General features: G+C 37.6%; 1 protein-coding gene across 1 annotated transcript in view; it reads right to left on the bottom strand.

Moving 5' to 3' along the window:
• Positions 1 to 13,234: 13,234 nt before the first annotated feature.
• The window catches only part of csmd3b (CUB and Sushi multiple domains 3b), a 286,431-nt gene continuing 285,186 nt past the window's right edge, over positions 13,235 to 14,479 (bottom strand). Inside the window, exon 66 of the mRNA XM_066714578.1 lies at positions 13,235 to 14,397. Within this exon, the coding sequence (XP_066570675.1) occupies positions 14,238 to 14,397 (160 nt within the window). The 3' untranslated portion in view covers positions 13,235 to 14,237. The remainder of the gene's footprint in view (positions 14,398 to 14,479) is intronic.

The raw sequence follows: 14,479 nt of genomic DNA, 5'->3' as shown, positions 1-14,479 counted from the left end.
AATTCACCCGTTTTCTCATTGGAAATAGGTAAATTTCAAAATATCACTGTCCTGGTCACAAAAGCAAAGTGTGTGGGGAATAATAGCCATTTTCTATACTTTTGAGGCATAAGCAATTAGAAAATAACACTTACTACCCAGGAACAAAAAAAAAAAAATTGTTACACGATCTATACCAACACCCTCCTTGGAGCAACCCAACCTCCCAAATGACTCCCTAGTAGTGATGTTACGTTCGATACCGAAGCCTCGAAGAGCATGTCGAGCACGTAGGTCAGTCTGTGCTGAAGCCCCACTTCGAAGCATGTATCGTTTTCAGGGATTCATGTGACCAATCACAAATGAGGCCTTGCTTTCTGTAGAACCACGTGATCAGTTTGCGTTGACTGTCGGGTTGTATATAATGAAGCGAAACCCCCCCTTACTTCGTGGGTTGTCATGGGTTAGTTGCTGTAAAGAGAGTGCCGTACTGAAGATATTCAAGTTTTTTGGAGGAGTGTTGTTTGTAGTATATTTTTGGAGGAAATAATTCAAATTCAGAATCAGATAATCAGATAACGTACAAGATGTACCAGGAATTTGTCTTGGTGCAGGTGTCAGCATTAATATAAGAAGAATATATAATATACAAAACACAATTTTAAATACAAGAAGGATCAAATTAAAGATATGTGCAATGGACAGTTGTACAGTTGAATTATAAATATCAGGAATATGTACAGCTAGAGTGCAAATTGAGTGTTATGTACAGTTAGATATAAATATCAGCAGTGGCATATTTGGGGGGGTAGCATTTTGAAAATAAAAAGAGTGGACACTCTGGATTCGAATCGCACACCCCAGGCACTTCAAGTGCCAGAGTGCTATATTATGCCTGCTAAACAATTACTTCAATATAGAATGGCTTTCCTCTGGATTGATTTTTTCTAGTCTTAGTCTTAGGTTAGTCTTAGTATATTACTACTTCAACAACAACAACCCTAGCCAAATTATAATTATTACTGTACGTTATGAGTATATCATTAAATTATATCACAAGAATCTGTATTGGTTACTGCAGTAGTACAAGGCTACTACATGTCAGTAATTGTTTCTGCGCTGATGTATAATGATTTGGCTGCTCTAACTTATTTTTACAAGCAGGTGTCTCATTTCACCATCACTACTCCCTAGCAGTTCTCTCACTCCCTCTTTATACCTAAGGTCTAGAGCTCCTCCCCCAAGAACAGACCATTAATAAATATAATTAATAAATTATATATATATATATATAAGTATAAATACAAATGCAATACATGACACACCCTCATGATAGAAATAAATAACCTTAGTTATAATACCTAATACCATAAAGAAAAACAAACCAACATTAGTACAAAGAAAATAAAGCAAAACATTATTGCACAACCCCTTCCCTACAAACACCTGAACCATTCCCTTGTGGTGAAATAATTAGGAGTGACTACTTTAATACAATGAATACGGTAATGGACAACCATATATTGTCCTTCACCAACATGGCCGCTCACACACCAACCCCAGCAACTGCAGTTTATACTGCATTCCATTTGTACTCGGAAGTCGGAAATTCCGAGTTCACAGTAGAAATCTGTAACTGGAACGCCCCCTCAAGTCGGAAATTCGGAGGAACCGCAACAACCCCAACTTCAGAATCCAAAATGGCTGCTCTGCGCATCAACATTAAGTGAAACAGTAGTATTTTACAAATTTAGATTATTAATAGATTACACCGTGTAACTTTTTTTTGTTTGTTCCTGGTAGTAAATGTTATTTCCTAATTGCTTATAGAAAATGGCTATTATTCACCACAAACTTTGCTTTTGTGACCAGGACAGTGACATTTCTAAATGTAACAATGAGAAAACGGGCGAATTTGTGTCTTTTCGTTCACATAAAGTCAGAAAAAAACAACATATGAATCCAAATTAACCTGTATTTATTCTAAAGCAATACAAAAATGACTACAAAATATTTAGAATTGAGTAGTTTTTCGAGATTTACATAAATCTCGAAAAAATACTTCTAAATCTAAATCTAAATTCGCAATTAGGAAATAACACTTACTACCCAGGAACAAAAATTGTTACAGTGTTATTAATATAAAATAAAGATCAACAAATAAACTGTGCTATTACCTACCTAGCATTTTGCATAATTACTACATTTACTTTAGGTACTTTATGTAAATTCTGATGTGTTACACTGTGGTATTGTGACTTTCACTTAAGTAAAGGATCTAAATACTTCCACCACTGGGAAAAGGTTTTGGACTATGTTCTTTTTCTATACCGTTTTCCTGCAATCTCACCAGGAGATATTCAAACTGTGGCTTGGTGACCCTGAAATGGAGTGCAAAAGTGTAGTCATCCATATTCAGCATGACCTCCCACTCTGTTCCAGTTTTCAGGATGAGTCGCTGTGTTGACCGCAGCACAGAGGATATCAGAGAAAGTCAGAGAAAAATTTATTTAAATAAAGAATGTGACATTTAAATATTACAGTCGCATCACTATATTATTTTTACTAATTTGAAGGGCTCTGGCTACACAAAGTTCATTCAAGATGAGTGAAGTTCTTATCTCATTTGAAATCTTAAGCACATTTAATTACAACATACATTATATATCATGTACTAGACTAAAATGATATAGGAATAATATACAAAATGACCAATTAAAATGCAGTCAAGGCGTTTTTCACACCATGAAATACACCGAAAAACAACCTACCTTCTGCGTCTCCTTTCTTCTTCCATTATGTTTTTCAGGTGAACTTCATATTTGTCCTGTAGTTGTTTGTATTCCTGAAAGAGCAAGCACAACAAAGTTTTGCCTGGACGTGTCCATCTTGGTTTTCCGACTTGTATACTGGAACGCGGTCAACACGGATGTGACGTTATTCCCAGCTCCGACAACCGACTTCAGAGGTAAATGGAACACAGCATTAGTTCCCCCTTCCCCCTTTCCGTCCACAACAGGTAAGTTCATAAGTACTACTAATACCAACTATTCCCTTTTAATATATTGTTTCCCTTTTTTATACAACAAATTACTACAATTAATAACATTTTAAAGTGGTTTTGTTCCCAACTACAAAACATTGAATCACAGAAAACCAGTAATGATTAGTTTGGATTTACTGGAGATGGGTTCACTCCATCACAGTGTGGTTATCCAGAGCAGATTAGTCTGACTATATGGTAGCTATTGCATAAAAATTAGCTTCCAATGATTCCAAACATGAGGCAGGATTAAAGCAATAATGTTGGCAGAGTGCGAGCGGGAAAAGTCGCGGAACAGTCGCAGGAGGGAATCTCTCAGCTCCTCGCTGAATTAAATCTACAATATGAGGAGCTGCGAACGAGGAGGAGCCTGAATTTCTGTCGGGGCTTCCAAGATGGGCAGGCAGCGCGAGAGAAACCGCGAGCCAATCACAGTGTCTGAAATTTGAGAGACAGTGGGGGCACGAGAGCAGGACGGGCTGCGAGGAGAGCGACGCGTCAATAAAGCAGAGAAACAGCGGGATTAAATCAAAACTGTGACGACCGCTAATAACAAACTACACAACTGTACTCAGTTGCTGCTGCATTTTCAGTAAGATGACACTTTCTTCTAATCATAAATGTAACCGCTGTGATGTTCAGGTGTGTAATTTGCTATTAGCGGGTGGGTAAAGTTTTGATTTTATCCGGCCCCACGATGGCGCATGAATCTACCCGCCGAAACACAATTACAAACCTGTACTGTGTAGCGGCTGAAAATATGAGTAGGAGAAAAAATGGGTCAAAGATTTGATTCAATCCAGCCCCTAGTTTGCCTGCATAATGTCGGTTGATGTGTAATTGTTCACTGGATGTGTCCCATTGTGATATGTGGTTGTGAAGCAAATATATATTTCATGGAGATATTGATATAAGTAGTTCGAATCCGAAATGACTCAGATTGCTCATTTCAGGTATTTAGTTTTCTACATTTTCTGGTGGAAGACCCCCAGACCCCCGCCGTGAATTCCACATTCTGCCTCGCCCTCACTTTCCTGGCTACGCCACTGATCCATACATAAATACTCTTTACAGTACACGTTGTAATATGACATTGTAATGTAATTGTGTATATGTCAGTTGTATATATGTCAATCTACATCATTGATTTTCCACAGTGCCAGCTGTGATAGTGGCTTGACGTTCCCATAACGTCCCCTACTGTAGTTTGAAAGGAGCCTGTAGCATAATAGGCTAACGCGGCACATAATTGTCTCCACAGTGAGAGGATGGTTGCGTGCAAATCTATTATTCAATTTATCCTTCAGCAGGTGACACAATAATGCTATACTGTGTCTATCAACCCGATAATGTCTTATTAAAAGGTGATCGGAAGGTCTAGAAAGTTCCGATGGATCTGAAAATGTATGGCTGGCATCGTCTTCCACGCCTTCGGGCATCGATGTCTGCCATTATAATTTTAATTGTCATAATAGTCCACTTTCTCTTTTATAGATGGCGATATGGTGCGCATTCAATCCAGTTGCGTGATGCGTGTGTGATCTGTGATTGACTGATGCTACAGTATTACAGTTTTCGTTATGCTTTTATATACACTCACCTAAAGGATTATTAGGAACACCTGTTCAATTTCTCATTAATGCAATTATCTAACCAACCAATCACATGGCAGTTGCTTCAATGCATTTAGGGGTGTGGTCCTGGTCAAGACAATCTCCTGAACTCCAAACTGAATGTCTGAATGGGAAAGAAAGGTGATTTAAGCAATTTTGAGCGTGGCATGGTTGTTGGTGCCAGACGGGCCGGTCTGAGTATTTCACAATCTGCTCAGTTACTGGGATTTTCACGCACAACCATTTCTAGGGTTTACAAAGAATGGTGTGAAAAGGGAAGAACATCCAATATGCGGCAGTCCTGTGGGCGAAAATGCCTTGTTGATGCTAGAGGTCAGAGGAGAATGGGCCGACTGATTCAAGCTGATAGAAGAGCAACTTTGACTGAAATAACCACTCGTTACAACCGAGGTATGCAGCAAAGCATTTGTGAAGCCACAACACGTACAACCTTGAGGCGGATGGGCTACAACAGCAGAAGACCCCACCGGGTACCACTCATCTCCACTACAAATAGGAAAAAGAGGCTACAATTTGCACAAGCTCACCAAAATTGGACAGTTGAAGACTGGAAAAATGTTGCCTGGTCTGATGAGTCTCGATTTCTGTTGAGACATTCAGATGATAGAGTCAGACTTTGGAGTAAACAGAATGAGAACATGGATCCATCATGCCTTGTTACCACTGTGCAGGCTGGTGGTGGTGGTGTAATGGTGTGGGGGATGTTTTCTTGGCACACTTTAGGCCCCTTAGTGCCAATTGGGCATCGTTTAAATGCCACGGCCTACCTGAGCATTGTTTCTGACCATGTCCATCCCTTTATGACCACCATGTACCCATCCTCTGATGGCTACTTCCAGCAGGATAATGCACCATGTCACAAAGGTCGAATCATTTCAAATTGGTTTCTTGAACATGACAATGAGTTCACTGTACTAAACTGGCCCCCACAGTCACCAGATCTCAACCCAATGGAGCATCTTTGGGATGTGGTGGAACGGGAGCTTCGTGCCCTGGATGTGCATCCCACAAATCTCCATCAACTGCAAGATGCTATCCTATCAATATGGGCCAACATTTCTAAAGAATGCTTTCAGCACCTTGTTGAATCAATGCCACGTAGAATTAAGGCTGTTCTGAAGGCGAAAGGGGGTCAAACACAGTATTAGTATGGTGTTCCTAATAATCCTTTAGGTGAGTGTATATATATATATATATATATATATATATATATATATACAGAGAGAGAGAGAGAGAGAGACTTATTTATATATGAAATTGGCCATATCTCCCCTTCATTCCCAAATATACATATAGCCCACGGGCTATAACTGTCAGTGAGAAGCGCCCGAGCAGCCTGTAGAGAGAGCTACGTGAATTGTAGAAATACTGTATTTTTCGCAGAAGCATTAGCGGCATGACTGCGAGTGGAAATCGCGCTGATAACTATCGCGGTATTAAATCTAAACCCAATCTAAGCCGCTACTACAACACTACACCACTATACTCAGTCGCGTTTCATGTTTAGTTAGATGCTACTCTCTTATACTTTTTAAAGTAAATCCCATGATGTACAGTTGTGTAGTTTGCTATTACCGGCTGGTTAAAGTTGTAGTTAATCCCGCCCAACAATACAGTGGGAGTGGTTACATTTTTGCTGCATTAAATCAAGAAAATATCTGCGAGAAAACACAATGAAAATGCTCTCGCAGGTCCCCTAGTATTAGACAACTCCGGAGTTGTCTAAAGCCGCAGTGGAGAGAAAGCGCAGCTCCGGCTTTATTCACAGTGCGGCTCTGTGTCCGTGAAATAACTGTGTACAGTGCGATAATAATACATTAGATGTTGCGACCAACATCCACATAAACGAAATGTTGCTTATTAATAGTGCACAGAGAGAAAATATGTTGATATTGAATGTCATTTTATATTGTGTTTTGTTCAGCAATGTGTCAGTGTTCGTTTCGTTTTGGTTTCATGATTTGTTTAAGTCGTTTATTCTGGTCTTGCTTTCTTCCTTTCATGTCTTAACTTTTGATTCCTTCTTATCAGATCTTTCGTGGGAAAAGTGCTACTATCGAGTGTATATTACACCTCACTCGTACTCACTACACTGATATATCCAGCCTATACCCTATGTAACGAGGGTGTTTCCATGTTTGATACATTTCGATACAACGCACTCACCATGGATTGAATGTGGATTTTGATTGATGCATTTTGTAGCCGGTGTTGGGACAGTACAGTATTTCTACAATTCACGTATCTCTCTCTACAGGCTGCTCGGCGCTTCTCACTGACAGTTATAGGGGCTGGAAAACGGTGTTTCTACACATGCGTAATGGGGGGGAGTTTGGTTGCCGTTGCTTCGTCTTTTTCGTAATATTTTTAAGGGGGCTGACAGAAAGTGTAGGGGGGCTGAAGCCCCACTGAATAGGGTCTAGCCATGCTGTATATTTGGGAATGAAGGCGACTTTTAAGACACGAACACTACATCGAATTACACTGTCAGCAAATGTATAATTGCTATTATGAATATGTACACAAAAAGGTAAAGCATCTGGAAACGTCTGGATGACATTTATAGTATATTGTTACAGGCATATATGGTTGTATAACTTGCAAGCCAGTACACATACAAGGGTGCACCCCCCCCCCTCCCCCCTCCCCCCCCCCCACCCACACACACACACAAAATAAAAAAAATATATATTCTAGACAAATATGGAATAATCTGAACAATCAATTATCTAGTAGCAGGTGGCCAACGTTATGCCTTTATCCTAGACACAGTAGCCTATATAACACGGAAATGATAATGATACACTACTGTACTGCTCTGCACCGTTACATTGACACACACACAAAGAAGGTTGCAATGTTAATAGCAATTGCCGCTAATTGGTCGATGTAATTGCCACAAGAACCCGTAAAACTATTCAATGTAATGTTTCGTAGGTTTTCAAAGGGGAGATATGCCCAATTTCATATATAAATAACTATATATATATAAATATATAACATTTACGCAAACAGCATAACGAAACCTGTAATAATGTAGCATCAGTCAATCACAGATCACACACGCATCACACAACTGGATTGAATGCGCACCATATCGCCATCTATAAAAGAGAAAGTGGACTATTATGACAATTAAAATTATAATGGCAGACATCGATGCCCGAAGGCGTGGAAGACGATGCCAGCCATACATTTTCAGATCCATCGGAACTTTCTAGACCTTCCGATCACCTTTTAATAAGACATTATCGGGTTGATAGACACAGTATAGCATTATTGTGTCACCTGCTGAAGGATAAATTGAATAATAGATTTGCACGCAACCATCCTCTCACTGTGGAGACAATTATGTGCCGCGTTAGCCTATTATGCTACAGGCTCCTTTCAAACTACAGTAGGGGACGTTATGGGAACGTCAAGCCACTATCACAGCTGGCACTGTGGAAAATCAATGATGTAGATTGACATATATACAACTGACATATACACAATTACATTACAATGTCATATTACAACGTGTACTGTAAAGAGTATTTATGTATGGATCAGTGGCGTAGCCAGGAAAGTGAGGGCGAGGCATAATGAGGAATTCACGGCGGGGGTCTGGGGGTCTTCCACCAGAAAATGTAGAAAACTAAATACCTGAAATGAGCAATCTGAGTCATTTCGGAGTCGAACTACTTATATCAATATCTCCATGAAATATATATTTGCTTCACAACCACATATCACAATGGGACACATCCAGTGAACAATTACACATCAACCGACACTATGCAGGCAAACTAGGGGCTGGATTGAATCAAATCTTTGACCCATTTTTTCTCCTACTCATATTTTCAGCCGCTACACAGTACAGGTTTGTAATTGTGTTTCGGCGGGTAGATTCATGCGCCATCGTGGGGCCGGATAAAATCAAAACTTTACCCACCCGCTAATAGCAAATTACACACCTGAACATCACAGCGGTTACATTTATGATTAGAAGAAAGTGTCATCTTACTGAAAATGCAGCAGCAACTGAGTACAGTTGTGTAGTTTGTTATTAGCGGTCGTCACAGTTTTGATTTAATCCCGCTGTTTCTCTGCTTTATTGACGCGTCGCTCTCCTCGCAGCCCGTCCTGCTCTCGTGCCCCCACTGTCTCTCAAATTTCAGACACTGTGATTGGCTCGCGGTTTCTCTCGCGCTGCCTGCCCATCTTGGAAGCCCCGACAGAAATTCAGGCTCCTCCTCGTTCGCAGCTCCTCATATTGTAGATTTAATTCAGCGAGGAGCTGAGAGATTCCCTCCTGCGACTGTTCCGCGACTTTTCGCTCACGCTTTTTGGGAACATTTTTGATTTAATCCTGCCCTTGGTGTCAGTCAATGAGGTATGAGATCCCTGAAATGATCGGTTGTAAATTACATATGTAATGTCATGAAAGGAACATAAATTGCTTTAAAGAAGAGATGATTGTGTGCTCCTTTAGAAAACAGGTGACTAACACGATGGTTAAATAAACATATGTACTTGCCATCTATGGCTTAAGTGTTTATAAGTATTAAACATGCTTGATTATCCTCGACCAATTATTTGAAAGTGATTTGATGAAACACACATGGAGAAATAAACATGAGCATGTGTCATTTATTTTACTCTCTAGGAGGTAATGTTCAGGATTAATCTGCAAATTGTCCAAAATAACTAATGTCAGAGTAGCACAGATCCTCAGTGCAAAAAATACCCATCAATATGGTTACCTGGAGAAATACTGTATTTCGTTAGAAACAAATAAATGAACATAACATAATCATGCAATAAGCAATCTCTCTATATATTTTTTTTCTTGAGTACACAATTACATAAATACATTTGCTAAAGGTTTTAAACTCCAATTTATTTTCTCAGAAATGTATCTCTGTTGAAGATCATGAGTGAATAAAGAAATGCAAACAATGTCAGGTAATTCCTTAACCCATGACATTCAAATATATTAAGGACAATCTAACAGTGGGGACAAAAGCACTTTCGGATACAGCTTTTTGAAAGGGTTGAATTCTAGCACCAAAAGCTAGAATGATTACATTGTAGTCTTTTGTCCAGACAGAGAATGAATATATGGCATGGGCAAATCCAAAATGCATTAAAATACCAAATATAATGTTCTTGTAACTTTTTTTCATCAATCTTGTTATTTTTCTTTGTCTATGTATGACTTGCATTATGCCATACTGGAGTTTTATAAAAGCACTGCCTGCACCGTATGGCAATACATACATCTATTCAGAACGTTATACAGTTCCTTGAAAATTCATTATGTAACAGTGCTGCTGAATGAGAAGCACCTTGAACAATATATTTGTCCTCTGAATACATTATGGAAAAAAGTTTATATTCTCTGTAAAAACAAACACCATGTATTAGATTGTTTAATTATTTTACACATATTTATTTGATGTGGGATTTAACATAACATACTGTGATGTTTTGATAGTGTAAGTTGTTAAATAAATGAGTGTAGGAAACCATAAATCATGTTTGAACTTAATTTGATATCCTACCACTAATGTGCAAATATGAATGCATTTCCATCATGTTGTGTTATATTTTAATTTAATCCTGAATGTTTCCCCTTTGTTGTTATGAACTATCTAGTGAGTCTTGTATTGACCTGGTATATAAGAATATTACCACACATACAGTAGCCTCCAGATATAATCATTTCCATGTTGAAGTGTACCTAAGACTTGATTTAGCAACAGAATTTAGTTGTACAGTATTTTTCAATGCAACATAATACAAATGTAATTAATAGTTTGACTATCATCATGGCATGTATCAATAGCCTATCTGTATAAAAAGAATGACTTATATTTCTAAATACATAATTTTTACACATAAATCATACCCTGGCAATCAGTGCTTTAGGAAATATTCCTTTGGCTTTAATAATATGGAGGAGTATCTTCCGGTAATGTTCAGCTAGGTTCTATAGGGGCATATATTTGAAAACTGCTCCAAGCAGAACCTCTCGGGCTCGTCCAGGCTTGAGGTCTGGAGATTGTGATGGCCAAACAAGAACACTTCTTTTGTACTTCCTTAACCATTTGGTTACAAACTTGGATTTTTCCTTTGGATTGTCAGTGTGCTGGAAATGCTATTCTGCTATATAATATGGTGCACATTGAATTTTGCTTTGCATAGACCTTCCAACTTTACAGTGAAAAACGATTATGACCATAGGACCCAGCCCTATTCTGGTTACTAGGTCCGGCCCGAATCTGGCTGCCAGAATTTGGCAAGTTCCCTTGGGCTGTTTTTGTGCCATAAAAAGTTTGACACTGGGCCAGTTCTGGTAATGGAATTGGGCCAATACTGGGAGAAAATCAGTGCTGGGACATTTCTCTGTGCTGTGTAGTTCTGACAGGCTTGTAGATACATCCAGAAATTGAAAAATGTATTATTATCTGCTAGCTTGTGTCTACACTACAGCCCATGACTGCAGCTGTGGCTCCTGTCTAGAGTTGTGTTGCCGAGGCCCCCTAGCGGTGCACCTCGGGGCAGGCTCCCTTACCAGCTCGCTGCCTCCTCCCTTTTGAAGGGTTTGTTATATTGTAACTCCTCCCCCTTGGGCAGTGCTTCTGACTTGAAATATAACGATAGGTTGCGTATGCAACCCTGGTTATCTGAAAAAGGAAGCACTGCCCAAGGGTTGCAAGGTCACGCGGGAGTCCTGCTTCCGGCAAAAGAGGAAGTTCCTGTGCAGACATCATCTTTTAGAGGAAGTGGGAAGGGACCTGTTTGAGTGACGGGCACAGGGGCCAATGGCAGCTTTGATAGAGTGATATTTTTCGATGGGGTTCCTATGGCAGTGCGCAGAAACCCCTCATGCGTGGGCAGTGCTTCCTTTTTCATAGATAATGGGTTACATTCGCAACCTATCATTCATAGTTTGATTTTACCCAGAGTCTTCTGACAATTTCAAATATGTCTTATTCTAATTATGACTGAGCTCAATGCATAAAAATACTAAAATAAGCTGTTCAACACTACTGTTGATAACACCATACATCTTTCACAAACGCCAAAAAACTGATGTCTTGCTGACAGTTTGAGTTTCTTACCATTAAGATGTTAACTTGAGCTTTGCAATCCTGTTGGATAACCATAATCAAAACCACTTTAAATGACATCTGCATAATGTAAGTTTATTTTAGTTTCTTTCCCTGTAAGTACGGTCCTTTGATTTTTGTGTTTGGTTTTGTGTTTATATTTTTATACCTAAGAACTGCCACATAATGTTTACATTTTATCAGAGGGGCTTGCTTGACCTTTTTTTTTTTAAAAAAAGTATATACATATTTTGTATAAGTTAGATAATAAAATGGCATTGTCTCTCAGTAAGGGACTAAGATTTTTAAACAGCTTTAAAGGCAGTTATTCTGCCCAGAAATTGCAACAAAACCAAAGGCCTGATCTGTAATTAATTTTATTTTCTGGTTAATCACACCTCTCCAAAGCAGCAAAGTTTCCCCGTTTCATTTTGCTCAATGTAATGTGCTCCAGTATATTTGTCAGATGGTAGAAACCAGTGGGGTGTAACTTCAAATATAAGAAAAAGGGAACAACAAAATACAAAAGCAATTAGCCTTTTTTAATCTTACATTGCATTGAAAATTTACATAATAGATTCATACATTTTACAAATGATTTTTTTTTCATAAAAATATATTTCTTTACAAAAAGGTTTTTTACTTTTTTCTCTCTTTTTTTACGTTTTCTTTTTTATGCATTAACATAAGAGGAGTACCCAGCTGTACTGCAAATAGTCTTCTAATTTGATTGAAAGTATTCATTCCTAAACGGTATGGGTGATTTTGTAATTATTGCAGTCATTAATATAAACAGCTAAGTGGCAAAAATAGATAAGACACCAGAAACACAAGCATTGTTCTTGTTAAGTGAAAGCAAGATTGTAACAAAACTGTATAAATATACAAACCACTAATGCTGTGAAGCAGAATAAATTAAGTGTTTTATAGAATAAAACCATGAAACAACAAAGGAGCAGCAACCCTGACTTTAATGATTTTTGGTAGGCACTGTGTAAAAATGGTAGAGTCACTTTTAAACAATTCAATCCATCTAAATAATAATAATAATAGGGTCTGTGATGATAAAAGTATTGTATCATTCATTTAATGCCTTAAAGGTCAGGTATTATGTGTGAATTTTGAGTAAATTGGCATTGTATCTATTGTGTCTACAGCCTTATGTCTCCTGGACTACCGGTTCACAGTTTCTATTTTTGTATTTATTTATGAATGTACTTACTATAAATAACAAATAGAATTATCTGCTAAGAATATGAATCTTTTAAAAGGCACTGCAATATATTTTTCACTCCTTAGCGCATTATTTCTTCAAACACATATGACATATGCCAAATTATAATTGAAAACACTAACATGCTTTTATTTCATGATTTGAAATGACATGAAACCCAGTCTTATATAAAACTCAGCATAGAGTATATTTCAGACTACTGCCAAGATATGTATAATAATAATAATAGTAATAATAATAATAATAATAATAATAATAATAATAATAATAATAATAAACATTGTTGCTATTATTATTAGAAGAAAAAAATACATGTAACTTCATGAATTAAATTTGGGGTAGTCCAGGGACAAATTAAAAAAACTGTTTGCTGTTTCCCATACATCATACATTACATCATATATCGAAAATGTTCCTGAAACTATCTCATCTTATAGGGCCTGTACACTTTAATTAAATATATTTGAAAATGAGAAGTAAATAAATAAAGATAATCAGGGATACAAATAATTTGATCCAACATTTGAATCTGCTGAGCTTCTGATTAAAATTGTATATATCCATTCTTCAGTTCTGTACCACACAATCGTTTATAGAATGTGCAACACATCATGCATAAAAAATTAATCAAACTAAACCAAATCAGTCTCCGTTCAAATTAATGTTTTAAGGGAAGGGTGAAGGGTGAAGGGTGGGGGGCAAATAATAATGCAAAATGAAGACTTGAAATGAAAGATAAGAAAGCTTACTGTTACATAATTTTGTGCATTTTTTTTCATTTTAAGGTAACAGCATCTTTGAAATAGTTGTATAAACTCTGATATAATCTCTTTACCCAAACCCATCCCAAGTGGTATTATATAGCACAAAAATATAGGTGTTGAATGCTCCTCATATATATGCAAGTAGATTTACAGATCCTTTTACTTTTAAAAAAGACAAAATAAACTGTGAACAAGCACTCTCAGAGTGCACAATAAGGTAGCTTAATAACTCTCCACTTTGATCATGAAGATATATATATATATATATATATATATATATATATATATATATATAGAATCAGTCGTCTAAACCACTTTGTTGGATTATTATTATTTTTTTTTCCAGATGCACATGACCCATTGGTTCCTGAAAAGTGTGCTTTATATATCAGTGGATGTGCACCATTCTGACTTGGAGTTTCATGATATCCAGTTTTGTAAAGCATTCAAAAAATAATCAATGTATTTTCCTTATAGTTGACTTCATTATACCATTGTGCAGACTGTGTTAAGGTTAGGGTCAAATCGAACAGCTTTTCCTTCCACAGCTTTTGCATTGGTGTCATACATTGGATTTTCAAAAGCTGCTTGGCCGTTATTGTTCTCATGTACTGAGCAGCCAGTGTACTGTGTTTTAGGCGTAGTCCTAGAGAAGAGAAAAGGAAATTAACATAAAATAAACCATGTTAAAATAGACCAACTGGCAACAAAAAGGCTTTACTCTATTC

Source organism: Amia ocellicauda, chromosome 10 (assembly GCF_036373705.1).
Source record: "Amia ocellicauda isolate fAmiCal2 chromosome 10, fAmiCal2.hap1, whole genome shotgun sequence".
NCBI lineage: Eukaryota > Metazoa > Chordata > Actinopteri > Amiiformes > Amiidae > Amia > Amia ocellicauda.
This window is presented reverse-complemented; position numbering and strand designations above follow the sequence as displayed.